General features: G+C 38.0%; 1 protein-coding gene across 2 annotated transcripts in view; it reads left to right on the forward strand.

Moving 5' to 3' along the window:
* CCSER1 (coiled-coil serine rich protein 1) overlaps nt 1-16,103 on the forward strand; it is a 643,608-nt gene that overhangs the window by 206,966 nt on the left and 420,539 nt on the right. For both annotated transcript variants that reach the window (XM_009634846.1, XM_009634847.1), the window contains exon 5: nt 1,524-1,734. In XM_009634846.1, the coding sequence (XP_009633141.1) occupies nt 1,524-1,734 (211 nt within the window). The remainder of the gene's footprint in view (nt 1-1,523; nt 1,735-16,103) is intronic.

The raw sequence follows: 16,103 nt of genomic DNA on the forward strand, positions 1-16,103 counted from the left end.
TCATTTTCTTCACCACTTACACTAATATCTTTAATTGTAGTGAATTAATTCAGTATGAATATGGATGTCATGCATTGCTGTTACAATGCTGTTGTAATTTAGTGGCAATTAATATACCACTATTGCATAGTGCAGCCACATTCTCAGATTTATTCTCCATTCAGATTTGTCCTTTTTCTGTGCTGGTCGAAGAGAAAATAGGTGCAACGTTAAAGCTGTGAATGCTTTCATACCAGAAAAGTCCTTAGTATTTTAGTACATTCTCTTCCACCAAAATGTCAAGTAATCTCTATTTAAGTTCTTTTTCTACTTTTAAACTTTTTTTTCTACTTTTTTTATTTCAGCTGATTGAATCTATGACCTCTAGATCCTAAACTCACACAGGTGGGAAGGGACCTCTGCACGTTTCTATTCCAAGCCCTTGCTCAAAGCAGGTCCAATTAGAGCAGGTTACTCAGGGGCTTGCCCCATCATGTTGTGAGTATCTCCAAGGATGGGTGTCCCACAGCATCTCTGAGCCCCTGTTCCTTTGTTTGACCACCCTCACAGTAATAAATAATTATGTAAATAAATCAAGTTCTTATATCTGGTCACAGATTTCCTGTATTCCAGCTTCTGTCCATTGCCTTTCATACTATTGCTGTGCATCCCTAAGGGTATCCTGGCTCCATCATCTCTGCACCCTCCCAGTGAGGACATTGCTCTGGTCAGCGATGACATTCCCTTTGCCTTCTCTTTGGAAGACTGAGCAAAGCTGGCTCTCTCAGCCTCTCCTCATTTATTGTGAATTCCAGCCCCCTCACCATCTTGCTGGTCTTTGCTGGACTTGCTCCAGGACGGCAAAATCTTATAGATATTTTCCTCTAATATTAAAGGAAGACAGTATGTATGCAGCAAAACATTGGTATTCTGTTACCTCCAAAGTCCATTAAAATCTTTCTGAATCTTTCTATTGTCTTCAGTTGATTCTCAACTGCAACTTAATGTTGTTTTGTTTCATATTCTGCTTAAATAGCTTCAGAGTGAGTACAGATCAATTACATTTCAAATTCCATTTTATAGAATAGCAGGTTCATCTTCTGTCGCTGGGACAGCCCAGAAGGGAGTATTTTCTTTGGCGGTTTTCTTGTCTTTTTGAGTTCTAAGTCAGAGCATCTGGAAGAACGTGATTTAGCTTTTGAAATTGCCTGATGCATTCATTTTTTCATAAAGCTGAACCAAAATAAAATAAACCCATTGCAGTTTTGCCCACAGGATATTTAGCTTTAAGAAAATGGCTTTCTTCTGAAGGGTGTGGGATAGAGCACGGTTTGAATTCCTGTAGAAATTGGTACATTTATAAATGCGTATTTTATTGCTAGCACCATATGTTTATATGTACATTATAAAGGCCGTACATGCTAGCAGGCTCAAAAAGTGAATGTGTAATGTGTCTTTAAACTCAAGGAACTAAAAGCCAAAAATTATTGCATTCTTTTTCTTTTTCATATTTCAGTGTTGGTCTTTCTGTCTTTTCTTGTCAGGAACCTCTCTCTGAAGCTGTCGAAGGAGGTAGACCAAGGAGAAGCCAGGTACCCTCGTGTTAGCCAGCTGGCTGGCAGCCCATCCATGGAGTGGCCTTTTAATGGTCTGGAAGAAGGCGGAGGCATTGAATCTTTGCCCTTCAGATTGATGCTGCAAGATTGCACAGCTGTAAAGACATTGCTTCTGAAAATGAAGAGGGTTCTTCAAGAGGTAATCACCTACTCATTTGTTAAATTAATAGCTTTCAGCATTAATGAGCTAAGCAGCAGAAAAGGGTCAGAAAAGTTTATGGACTTGATGTCTTTTAATGTGTCTTGAATATATGGAATTGATGCAGAAGTATAAATAGTAGTGCCTCAACATGGTGGAGGTCAGAAAGTTTATACTATAGCAGAACTAAACTGATACTGCCATCTTGGTGTGCAGAGTATAGAGCTGCTCTTGAGCTTTCACCAAAAAGGGGGCAGGGGAGACTAACTGCTTTAGTTCAAAATAAATTGTGTTGTTTTTCTCTAGTATTTTAGAGCTTTTCAGTTTTCTTACTGCATTTGTTAATCAGTATGAAGTCACATGCAATTTATTCAGAGGAAAGATGCAAAGGAAAAAGATGTTGTCTTGTGTAACAGTACTAAAATTCAAGGTTACTAACTTGAGTTTGTACATGATGGCTGAAATCAGACTTCTTAGGCCATTCTAACAATTTCAAGAGTCCTGGCTTGTCCTGTCCTCCTGCTTCCCCCATGGACTGCTGGTGTTGCTTTGAAAATTTTCTTTTGCCTCCAGTTCCCTTTAGGATTTTAGAAGAAATCAAATTATTTTTGTGTGCGGGTTTGGGTTTGGTTTTTTTTTTTTGACACTTTCAAGCTGTAGAGCTTTGACTCAGATAAATTTTTGACAAGCTTTCATCTTTGTGTTAGTGAACCGCAGCATGCATCTGCTTTGAGATATACAAGACAGATAATTTTTAAAATTTGGTTTTTATCTATATAGTTTGTAGAATTACAGAACAATTTAGGTTCAGAGGCTCTCTGGGGGTCCAACCCCTCTACTCAAAGCAAGGCCAACTTAGAACAGGTTGCTCAGGTCCTTGTCCATTTAAGTTTTTGGTACCTTAATGGGGTTTCCACATAGTCTCTGGGCAACTGTTCCAATATTTGTCTACATCATTGTAATTTTTTTCCCTAAGATATAATCAGAATTTCCCTTGTTGCAACTTCACCATATGATGATGTCACTTAACTGAGACATTTAGATACCAAAATAAGGCTGTGGCAAGTTTGGGTTTTTTACTGCTCATTTCTTGAACATGTGTATCCAAATTCAACCAATTGTTGTCCTGTATGAAAATGTTTGTCACAGGTTTAGCCACGATAGTTATCCATTAGTCCTCCTAAATACCATGTTTTTGCTGGATGGCAAGCCTCGTGCCTTCCAGTTTCCTACTGTTCACTAGAAGCTTTATGTGTGCTTTTGGGCTTCTTAATAGGCTTCTGTTTTGCTGATTCCAGAATTGAAATCATTAATTCTTCATCAGTTGCCGCTTATATAATGCCAGAATATAAAGTGAATTTAAAGGTTCTTGTCCACTGAGAAGAATTTGTAACCCTATTACATAAGGAAAAAAAAAAAGAACTATAATATTACATGACACAGTTGCAACATTCAGCTGGTAACATTGGCAGCACGCTCTGTCGCTTCTAGTGTGAATAATTCTATGTTTTGCTCAGAAAAGTAAGTGTAAGAATTTTGTTTTTAACTTACCAAGTTCCATTAAACTGCTGTGATTTTCTATATGGAGATACGTTGTACCTTATAGCACTTCATCTTTAAAAACATTCACCAGATGATCTCCACAAAAGGAACACAAGGGATTTCATGCAACTCCCTGCAATTTCATGTCCAGTTACTAATACCTCCTTATGTAACTCATATTGATTTTTTTTCATCTTAATCATTCAGTCTTTTACTTACTTGTTCCTTTGTACCATACAATTTCCACCTACCCATCTGACTGTAACACAGTGTGAGTCTGTCCTTTCCTTTTCTTTTTGTCTTGCCTTCCTTATGAAATCAGAATGGCCTTTTTGTAATTCTATAGTTGGAAAGTTATATATGTCCTGTAATTTTTACCTCCCTGTTTTTCAGCACCTTTGAAATTGAATGTCCTAGTAGTAGTACACATTGTTCTAGTACACAGCTAAACAAAACTCTTTCATAGCTGGAATAGAATGGCCACTCTGATGATATTGAAAACTTTTGTTACCATGAATTGTTATTTGTATTTTGGTTTTTAATGAGCAATTTGTATAATATCAGTGATAGAAAAAGATATGGAGTATGCTGTAAAATGATATAGGAGTGTACTTTCTAGTAGCCCGATCTGAGAAATAGCTGTTTGAGATGTAGTGCAATATTCCAGTTCTGTTGATATAAATACACATACTAATTCTTGAAACAAAAAATTAGTTTTCAAGGTTATTGTTAGACTGCACAGTTTTCATATCTCCATAAAGAGTTAACAAAGCCGTCCGCTATACAGTGGGTGCCATCCACTGTGCAGGAGAGTGAAAGAGCAGTAACAACAAAATACTCACAAACAGTCTTTAAAACACATTAAAATAGTAGATATTAAACCAAAACCAGAATATGATTCAAAAGAACATAAGCAGCTAGTTTGAACAACCAAGGAGAAGATGACCTTGAAATATATTACAGATTTATATTAGAATGACACAACTTGATTATCTTCAGAAATACAGACATTTATACGTTTATGTCACTTTTAAATTATCAGTGAAAGATTACAGGAAAATATAATTCCATCAAATTGAAATATTGTGTTGAAGAATCTGATAAATAAGTCATCTGAGCATATTTGGCAGGCAGTTTCCATGGAGAAGGTACCCAACTTCCATTGTGACTAGATGTAATTTCTTCATCCAAAAATCACCTTCGCCTCAACTGATATTATAAATCAAATTTGCAACAGTTCAGAATTAAAAGACATAAAAGAAAAATTCTTTCCTTACCATAGACCATTCATGTTTTCTTAGATGTAGTCAAACATAGTCTCTGGCAGGCTTATATGGTATAGAAGTGAAATATTTTATGACCATAACTGTATAAAATAAGTATATTTATCTATACAAATAATAATATGTCATGTTTTCATCCACTTTGAAAAATATACAAAGCTTACAATCTACACGGAAAAAATTACACATGAGTTATCAGAAAAAAAGCTGTAGTATTTGTGCTATATAGCTGATGTTACCCGTAGAAGAAGAAATTACAGTACCTCTTCATTGAAAAATAACATTAATTGAGTTAAAATATTAGTCCTGTTATTCAATATAATCCTTCTTCTTAAGCACTGAGCACTGCTTCTAAGGAACAATTTAATTATGATCTGCTATTTAATACTAGCTAGTACAATATGCTATTTTTTTTTGTTGCAGTTGCTTGTAATTGAAGAATCTAAATGGAAAAACTGCATACAATGTATGCTGTACTGTGCTGCAGATTTATAAAGCTGTGAGTTTAGCTTGTTATTAGTCTTATCATGAAAAGGGAAATTGAAGACATGGCAGTAACTTGCAAGATTGAGAATGTTATTAGGTAATGTATTTAGTAAAGGACTAATGAATGATTGTTCAATTAAGAAAATTAATTACCATTTCACTTCCAGTGAAAAAGCCTTGAAAATGTCTACTAATAATTCTTAATAGCTTTAGCCATGCAAGTCTCAGAAGGCAGATTGTCCCCTAATGTTTTCCACATTGGGGGGTGGTGGTGTTGGTGTTGGACTAGATGACATTCAAAGGTCCCTTCCAACCCAAACTGTTCTATAATTCTATGAACCTCATCAAACAAAGCTGAAGATAGTCTGGAGGACCCTGGTGCATGAGGAAACTCAGTGATCCACCAGAAATTGGTCCAGAAAGTATGTCTGAATCTGTTCAGCAGCTTTTTTCTCATGGAATGTCATTTCTGATGGGCAAATCTGCAATAAATGGAATAACCATGACTTGTGGGCTGCAAAGTTTCATGAAAAGCATTCTCTGAGATTAGCAGCACAGGCACTAAAAAAAAGGCTAAAAGCCACCTCAGCATATAAGACAACACAAGCTGTCATGTAGTCTCTCTGTGACTTACAAGTAGTTCTTGCTCTCCCTTTTCTCTCCATCTCACTGATGTTTCTTGAACTGTTTGGGTTTTTTTTCCTAGAAGTCTACTTGGTGTTGACCTTTTTCTCAGTAATAACTCCTCTCATTTAAAAAAAAAAAACAAAAACCAAGAGACAAGAAAATGGGGAGTTGGATGGATGAAATTGATAGGTTCGCCCCCTCCTAAGAAATGGGTTCATCACTTTCTGACTTCAGATAGGCTTTTCTGCTCTGAACTGGTCTTTAACTCAGAATCTGTATCGTCTTTTCTCCTCCATATGCTGCGCTGTACTTTCTGTGTTTTATTACATTTCTGGCCACTAATTGATTGCATGTAGTCAATGAGCTTCTAAAAAATTAGTCTGTAGCTTCTTCCTCACTTATTGCCATCAACAATAATGAATATATAATGCCTCTTTCCCCAACAATATATGGGCTTTCCTGTACTCTTCCAGATGAGACTGAAATTATTTCCATCTATTAAGTTTTTTATGGTTTAAGTTATAGCTAACTGAAGCAATGTTGAAGGCTGCCTAATTGAGAGGACATTTAAGGGCTCTTTGCCTTTCTTGAAATCATCAGTAGAACATTTCAGGTAGAGACATATGAGGAAAACTCGTGGTTTTTGTTTTGTGCCTGGCAAGAGAGGGTCTTTATGCTGAAATAGACATAGTGAAAAAATACAGCTATTTTGGGAAGGAATCCATTTAGTCAGTGGTAATAGGTCTTTGTTCAAACTTCAGATATTGAGTTTGTTGATGGTTTTTACTGAATGTCCCAGTAAAAAGAAAATCTTGCCCACGTTGGGGTTTATTTCTATATGTTACATTTTCCCTTTAACCTTTATGGAATATACAGAATTCTACTTTTAGATTTTTTTTATGGGGCTATCAGAAGGGACCTTACTGGTTGCTAATCTAGAAAATTAAGATACGTTGTCTGTATGTTTGTGTAATTTGGAATATAAATTATTCAGTGCATGCCCATGCTTCTTTCACAGCTCTGCAAAACATCATGCAGACTGTGGAGCTTTAGAAATTGAAGCTAATTGCTATGATTAGCAATAGGGATAAGTCACTCTGGACATATATTGCATACTGTGTTTTACTAATTAATCATTTATTTTACTGAGGGAAATTGCAGCTGTCTGTGGCTGCCATTACAACTTAATGTGTCCAATACAGTGGGTTTAGCTTGTGCTTGAAAAAATGAGAAATGTGGAAAATCATGTCAAAATCACTGTGAGACTGGCCATGACAGTTGCCTGAGACTTGGGGGACAGGGTGAGACCAGTCAGTCTGCAATTAGCCTGTCAGATATCACTGGCTACATTACTTCTCCCCATTCCTCTTTCACCTCATCACTAAAATAAGCATAATTATAGAGTTGTCTTTTATGCTGTGCTTGCAATCTACTAATGGGAAGTACTAAGAGAAAGCTAAGTGTAGCCCATGATATCTCGTAGCCTGATTGCTAAGTAATATAGAATTGGCCTTAAACTACAGTTTTTAAAGACATTAAAGCATTTCCTGCAGTCCACTATGAAATGTATTGTGTTTACTAATATTGTCTGTTAGCCACTTAGGAAGCAATTGCAAGTTTAATACACTGTAAAATACTGCAGGTTTTTTTCCTTTAAGTAACTTTGTAATTAACCACTGTAGCATTACTGATTTATTCAACAACTCTGCATTTAATTCAGTCCCTTTTATCAAGTAAGTCATGCTGGAAATTGGTAATTCCTTCATTTCATGGTGTGTTGACACTGCATATACCCATAAATTTAAATAACTAATAATAAAAATATACTAGATTTAGTAATAGTTTTTAACTTTATTGTATTAAATTGCTTCTTCACTTGGAAATATACATTGGCATACCCTTGCCCAGCTGCTTGCAAAGAGAGAGCAGAACACCTCAATGACACAATTTGCGTATTTTTCTAGTAGCATATCTTAGGATAATGGAGAATATTGGGAGTTGGTGGATATAATCAGATATTCTCTTTGGCAGCAAAGATGTTTTATTCTAAGATAATGCATTATAAGGGATTTAATAGGAACAAACAAACAGTGTTTGTTATTTAGCTAGACATTCTCAAGGTACAAGAAAACTCTTTTTTTTCCCCGTATTTTTTAGGCAAACTGTGTAGGGCAAATACAGTCTCCAACATTGTCATCATGTGTGCAGAACTTAGCATATATAGTACTCTGAAATAGGTTGTAATGCTGCAATTCCAGTCCCAATCCTATTGCTTAGGTTTCTTAGCTGAATAAGCCTTAGTTCAGATTAAAAAAGGTGCTGGAGAACCATCAAGCTATTTCAGTGCACGCAATATAGATTTCAGTGTGTGCAACATTTAAAATTTCTCAAAATTGTTAACAGTTGTTTAACGGTACTTGGGAAAGCCGCTTACCTGGTAGATCAAGGCACGTTTTCCACTAATTCATTTAGAAGACCTCATCTGGTAGAAGTTGAGCAGTTTGGGGAATGATTTTTAAGACGAAGGGTTGATGAACTACAGCCTTATAGTCCTCCTGGGTTGCCTGTTCCTTCTTCCAAAGGTCATAAACCCTCTGTTTTTTGTCCTGAGTTCCAGCCAGAGCTCCCTGTTCAGCCAGGCCACTCCTCTTCCCCACTTGCTCACCTGTCGGCACATGAGGATGGCCTTTCAGATGTCCTTCTTGGAGAAGGCCTAGCCTTCCTGAACTCCTTTGCTCTTCAGGCTTGTCACACTTTACAACATGTGCTCCTGACAGGGTGTTCATTTGCTGACACTCTGTGAGTACTTAATGACTGTGAGTTTACATGCTGGGACTGGGCCACAGGTCTGGGCTCCTGCGGAGTCACACTAATCTCAGCTCAGCAAAAAGATCTTCTGAAATGATCCAACTTAGTTAGCAGTTGATGTCATTGCCCACACTTGCAATGAAGTTCTTTTGCAGGCCACGTTCAGAGAGTTTTTGAGCCACACTTTGAGATTATCAGTCTCAAATGAATACACTTAATTTTTAATACCGAAAAATGGAAACTTTCTCTTCTTCATTTATGTTCTGTTTGTTCTGCTACTGACCTTGTGGCTTAATCTTTGTAGACTACATATGTCTATGTGCTGCAGCCATATTGAAACCAGATTCACCATGAAACACGTCGTCCTCCCACATGTAGAGGTTATATTTATATATGTGTCTACTCCATGTATTTGGAAGGCAAGTGATTAGCTTCTTTCTTACTTCTGTTGTGGTTGCCTGATTGAAACATTTTCATACAACAATGTGATGTCCTCCAGGTCAGCACGGTTTTGCATAGCATGCTGCCCCAGACTCCTCAGCAGCCAAGTCTTAACAGCACCTTGCAGAGAAGCATTAATAGTAGCAAACCCACTAATATGTAATGCCCCAACATCAGCAGTGCAATTCTGTGCAATTGTCTGAGATTAACTTGTGTCTGAAGACCATAACATTCTAACAAACAGCTACAAAAATAAAACCATACGTCTTTTTAGTACTTCCATGGTTTTGATCAGTTGCTGCAGGTCAGTCAGCTAAATCCCACCCAACACTCCTTAGCAATGGAGCTGATCACACGAACTACATTTTCTGATAAATCTATAAATACTGAAAAGTGCATTGCAAAATAATGAGCAAGCGATGGAAGAAATCCAGAACATCTGTAAAAGTCTATAGACAGAATTGATTATACTCAGTTGTTAGAGCTCATGAGTGATTTTGAGTTAAATGACGCATTTGGTACAGACGGTAGATGGAAGAGTTTCTGATAAGAAAATGAATAATACTGCCAGTTCTAACAGATATCCCAATGAGTTATTCAGTCCTTTTAACAAAAAGCAGTTGGAAATAGGAATGGGATGAAGATGTGTGCACAACACCCAAGCTGCACTGTAATTGAATTTGCTGCAAATTTACTGGGGTAGTAGATATGAAAATACCCACTTGTCAAACAGTTTTGTAAATTATAAAGGAACATTTAGTATGAGGCTTATAGCTGGTGCCATTGCCTTCAGGTCCGGTAGGTTAAAACAAAAATGAATTATCATCATTTAAATAGTTTCTCAACTTTTAAAGTTTCACAGTCCTGTATTCCCACTGTATTAAGATTTTGTCTTTCTCATGATAGGTTTCAGAGATTTTCTGACATGGAAAAATGAGTGGTTATAGAGATAAAGCAGTAAAACTGATGGTATGCAACTGTTGCCATAAATGTGTGTACAAGAAGAATAAAAGTGTACGTCTACTATTCAGGTAGTGGAGTGCCAACTGTGCATGTAGTTACCCATTTCAGTATTTGTGTTTGTATATGACTATATAGATTATTTGGCAGAACTTAAATTTAATCTCTTAATTAATTTTCCATTACCCTTGATCAGAGAGGATTTATGAAACAATTATTAGTGTAGTCACAGGAGAAATTCTCACAGTTCACAGCATGGATCTTGGCATAGCTCTGTGCTGCAGATTTATTTAATGTTTTCTTTGCATGGTGCATGCCATTACTTTGTAGCCCAGGTTATCAGAACAGTGCTGATCATTTTCCTAGTGGAAGAAGGAAAAGATACAAAACCTGTTGATATAGCATGCTTACATAAATTCATGATTTTGGCCAAAATAACAGCGCTGATTTTGTGTAACCTGGCTCCACTTTAATTCATGAAGGTGAAGTGACTGGTTTGAAGAGTGACGTGATGATTCCCAGTGACAGAAAAGGAAACCTTTTTTTTGAAATAGACTTAGAAGTCGCAGAATCACAGAATCGCAAGGGTTGGAAGGGACCTCGGGAGATCATCTAGTCCAACCCCTCTGCTAAAGCAGGCTCTCCTAGAGCATTCTACACAGGACTTCGTCCAGGCGGGCTTTGAATATCTCCAGAGGAGACTCCACAACCTCCCTGGGCAGCCTGTTCCAGTGCTCTGTCACCCTTAGAGTAAAGAAGTTTTTCCTCATATTCAACTGAAACCTCTTATGTTTCAGTTTGTGCCCACTGCCCCTTGTCCTGTCGCTGGGCACCACTGCAAACAGACTGCTTCCATCCTCGTGACTTCCGCCCTTAAGGTATTTGTACGTGTTGATAAGGTCCCCTCTCAGTCTTCTCTTCTTCAGGCTGAACAAGCCCAACTCTCTCAGCCTTTCCTCGTAGGGGAGGTGCTCCAGTCCCTTTATCATCCTAGTTGCTCTCCTCTGGACTCTTTCTAGGAGTTCCTCATCTTTCTTGAACTGGGGAGCCCAGAGCTGGACACAGTACTCCAGGTGGGGTCTCACCAGGGCAGAGTAGAGGGGGAGGAGAACCTCCCTCGACCTGCTGGCCACACTCCTCTTAATACACCCCAGGATACCATTGGCCTTCTTGGCAACAAGGGCACATTGCTGGCTCATGGTCAGCTTATTGCCCACCAGGACTCCCAGGCCCCTCTCAGCAGAGCTGCTATCTAGCAGGTCACCCCCCAGCCTGTAATGGTGCATGGGGTTCGACCTCCCCAGGTGCAGCACTCGACACTTGCCCTTGTTGAACTTCATCAGGTTCCTCCCCGCCCAGCTCTCCAGTCTGTCCAGGTCCCGCTGAATGGCAGCGCAGCCTTCCAGCGTGTCAGCCACTCCTCCCAGTTTTGTGTTGTCAGCGAACTTGCTGATGGTACACTCCATCCCCTCGTCCAGGTCATTGATGAACAAGTTGAACAAGACTGGGCCGAGTACTGAGCCCTGGGGAACTCCACTAGCTACCGGCCTCCAACTGGACTCTGCCCCGCCGATCAGAACCCTCTGAGCCCTGCCATTCAGCCAGTTCCCAATCCACCTCACTGTCCACTCATCCAACCCATACTTCCTGAGCTTCCCTATGAGGGTGTTATGGGAAACAGTGTCAAAAGCCTTGCTGAAGTCAAGGTAGACAACATCCACTGCTCTCCCCTCGTCTACCCAGCTGGTTATGCCATCATAGAAGGCTATCAGATTGGTCAGGCATGATTTCCCCTTGGTGAATCCGTGGGTGGGACATGTCCTACACCTGGTTTTGTAATTGTCCAGAGCCAGTTGGTAGGCACACATATTTTTGACGAACATGTGGTGTATATAAAGAAATACTGCATATGTCCAACAATCTGTATTTCTCTTTTTTGTATACCTTAATGTTATAAATACACAGTTCTCTGCCTTTGGTCAGAGCCTCAGCTGGATGTGAAATGGCATAGGTCCATTTAATGCAGCTGGTACTTGGTCCCTTCTCAGAAAGCTGCTTTCTTCATCTTTCTTTCTTCTTAGGTTTTCACATTCACTGTGAATTCCCCTTTCAGGGACAGTAATCATCCATGTGATTAAGAGTTCATGGATGAAAAATGCAAAGTTAGCTCATGTCTAGCAATTTATGGTTTTGTTTCTTTTTTTTAATTTAAATTGAAAACTCTCCTCTGTTTTCACTCCTGGACTCAATAAAAAAGGTTGGAAAGTTGTCAAGTAAAAAAAATATCTTCATTTGTGAGCTTAAAAGAGAGGATTCTTCTTTTTATCAACAGTTCTTATGTCAAATCTGTGTGAAGATAATCTAGATAGAAACAAAGATATGTTCAGAAAAACATGATATTTCCTCAGTAGAAAGCAAGGACACAGTTTGACAATTTGCCTCATTTAAGCAGGATAGAGATAACTAGAATGAACGGCTAGCCAAGGTTCACTTTTTATTTCTCTTATGTGTCTCTGTTTTTCTTGTTCCAATTGGGTAAATCATTGTTTAATTTATATACTTTTTTTTTTTTTTTTTTAATATATGAGGAAAACAGCTCTCGGGTCACTGTGGAAAATGTCACTGTAGAAAAAGAGGACCAGGGTTCTAGTACTTGCCAACACGTGCAAAATCTCTTCTAAAAATTGTTCTTCACATGATTTAAACTATGTAATGAATTCAGATCAGTGATGAAATAAATGCTTGAATGGCAATAGCACAGAGAAAGCTAGCAGTGTTTGTGTCAGTCCTTTTGCTATGAGAATGAGCATTTTTTTATTTATTTTTTTTCTTTTCAGTTCCCAACCCCATGTGGGGTTAGAGACCTAGTGGTCTTTGTTTTTCCATCTACACTTTGTGATGCAGCTTTGGATCAGATGGTGTCTTAAAGCTTGCACTCCTAGCCTGTCTGATATTTAGTTTCTCACACACAGTGCTGTGGAGCAAGAATTGCTTTCAAAGTAAGATTAGCGAGGTACATGTAGAGAGAGACTGTTTAGTGTGCCTGGATGTTTTATGGGTGAAAGATTTAACTAAAATAATCACTTAAGATCTAAGCAAATTAGAGTTACTATTTGGTCCCACCAATGTGGGACCTTTCCTGATTTGCCCCATCTGAAAGAAGAACTCTGTATTCCTTTTGTGTAGGCTACTTTGACATTTAAACAGAGGGTTAGCTGCTTTGGAGTACTCAAACTGAACATTCAAGGTAAAATTTAAGATAACCCAGGATAAAAATACTGCTAATCATAGTGACCTTTGTAAAACCAGTCAACTGTCCTAAGTATATGCTGGCTAGTCCTCTTTCTCATTAAAGATCTCTTTCAAAGCTCATTGAGGCAGTGGAGAGCTCTGCACTGATGTTAGTGAGCTTTGGATAACTCCCTGAATGAATAAGACCGTGACATCAAAATGAATTTGTATTCGTAGTTTCTATTTGTATGTGGTTGTCATTAGAATTTGCTTTCTGGTGGTGCCAGACCACCTTTTTTCACTGTGATCATGTGTGCGTGTCTGTGGGTAAAATGTGGGTATGTAGCTGCAAATTATTTATTTATTTTTACAATAAATTAGTTAGGAAGGTACATGTGGCTTTGTAATGCGCACATGAGCATACAGTTCTTACAGATATAACTAAAATAAGCCTATTATCTCTTGCTGGTTACACTGATGGTGCTGTTGAATTTGCTGCTAAAAACTGAAACCATACTAAAAACCTGTAATGTAATTCCAAATAGAAAGTATTTTTAAAATATGTGTTTCTTAGACTGTTTAGATACTGAACTTTCCTACCCTATGCCATTCCATCTGTCATTGGACTGTTCTTCCACAACTGATTTGTCTAATGAATATGAACTTTTACATATTTCTTTTGGCTTCTGTGGTTCATCGCTTTCTTAGTTGTGTCCTTTTTTATTGAGGTGCCATTATGTTTTGACAATGTAGGCTTCATAAGTATATTTTGTCTGGCAGTTTTGCAGGCTATATTTTACCATGTACTGTAGTTTGCTCATACAATACAATATTTGACTGTTGGTTTGTTTACATATTCATATAATTGATTTTTTTTTTTCAAAACTTAAGCATCTTTCTGTTTATCTCATGGTTATGGAATGTTTTGGCAGCTTCTTGAACAATTTATTAGGACTATTTATAGGATCAAAATATAATTGTTTACTATTTATATCCCAGCTTTTCTGGAAATATAATTATTTAATATTATTTGAATAAATTGTTTTGTTGTATTCTAGTCACTTTAGGACTTGCATTACCTGCAAGTTAATTGGCTGGAATTAGAAAGAATCAGTATACAACAGTATACTAGTATTAGAATTAGTACACAGTATTTTTCTCATTATTTTTATATTGTTCAGTTTCCTTCCCCACGTATCTTTCCATCTGCATACTGTCGAGGATCTTAGAGAAGAATTTTTTAATATCTTGACAGCATTTAAAGATAGAAAAAAAATGAGCCATGTAAATGTGAAGTTTCCATTTTATCTTTAAGCAAACTTGGATGAACTTTGGTCCTATAATACTGTCATAGCATAATACTATGTTCTCTATAGTGTTTAAATTGGTACTGTCTATAAGTGATTTTCAGAACTGTGGACAGATAGCTGAAACGCAGTGTGGTCTTACAGATGCTACTGGAAAACAACTGAGATTGTGGTAGTTTGATAGAGTAAGTGTCTGTCATGGTTTAACCCCAGTCAGCAGCTAAGCACCACACAGCCGCTCTCTCACCCTCCCTCCCTGCCATGGGATGGGGGAGAGAATCAGAAAAAAAAGTAAAACCCGTGGGTTGAGATAAAGATGGTTTGGTAAAACAGCAGAGGAAAAGAAAAATAATAATAAAATAATATACAAGTGATGCATGATGCAATTACTCACCACTCGCTGACTGATGCCCTGCCTGTCCCTGGGCAGCGATCGCTGTCCCCCAGCCAACTCTCCCCAGTTTCTATACTGAGCATGACGTCCTATGGCATGGAATACCCATTGGGCCACTTGGGGTCAGCTGTCCTGGCTGTGCCCCCTCCCAGCTTCTTGTGCTCCTGGCAGAGCAGGGGAAGCTGAAAAGTCCCACTGCTTAGAAACAACTAAACCATCAGTGTGTTATCAACATTCTTCTCATCCTAAATCCAAAACACAGTGCTATGCCAGCTACTAGGAAGAAAATTAACTCTATCCCAGCTGAAACCAGGGCAGTGTCTTGTGGAATATGTTTCCATCAGAGCTAGAAGAAGGCACCCTGAGCACATAGTATGGTGGCAGAATCACCCCGGGTCTTCAAAGCCAGTGCTTACTTGCATTGTTCGCATTTGAGTAGTAGGATCAGGTTATAAATAGATATATAGTGAGTCTTGAAGAGCATATTATTCTCATGCTGAATTTTATCTTTTAAGATCACATTTAGTTTTGCCTGTGTCATGGTTACAATTTAGACCTTCATTCCATTTTCTATGGAATAAAGATAGAAACAAACCTTTCTGACATGCTGAGAACTGAAAACACATGTTCTTCTAGAGCTGTTTCAATGTGTAGGAATAATCAAAATTTACATAGCCACGAACTAATTTTTCATTCCTATCTTCTTTTTGGGAAATGCAATACTGGCAGTGATAGCTTTATTCATGTATGTAATTTAGAAAGGCATTCTGTGCAAATTACACCGAAAAAAAACCCTTTCATTGCATACATCTTGGTTTTAATGTTGAACTGCAAACTCTTGCCTTGATCTGGAATGCAGTTGCACAAAGGAGAAGGCATGAAGCAAAGACACAAAAATAGGAACAGGAGAAAAGGGGTGAAATATGAACTAAATGTGTGCGATAGAAATGTTTCACTGGAAGGGCGGTTGTTGGAGCTGGTCTGGCACCCTGACAGGCCTGCTTCTGCATTTGCTGTTTGTTGAAGCAAGTAATTTATCCTGACAGTAACTTTGCCAGTACTGCAAGAATCCTATTTCACTAAGATTAACACCTTCTCCCGTGTTTCTAAGAACAAATATGCTTTATTTCTTGTTTCTGGATCTTCTTGTCATCTGTCTTACCAGTCTTGCTGTGGTTTGTGTGTGTATGCTTTAGCAAGTGTTTTTCATGAACTCCAGAAATAAGATCTAGCAGCTGAGCTTTTTAGCTTGCTTATGTCTTTTTTTTTTTTTTTTTTTTTTTTTTTTTG

This window comes from Egretta garzetta, unplaced genomic scaffold, assembly GCF_000687185.1.
Source record: "Egretta garzetta isolate BGI_Z169 unplaced genomic scaffold, ASM68718v1 scaffold32, whole genome shotgun sequence".
NCBI classification, from domain to species: Eukaryota; Metazoa; Chordata; class Aves; order Pelecaniformes; family Ardeidae; genus Egretta; species Egretta garzetta.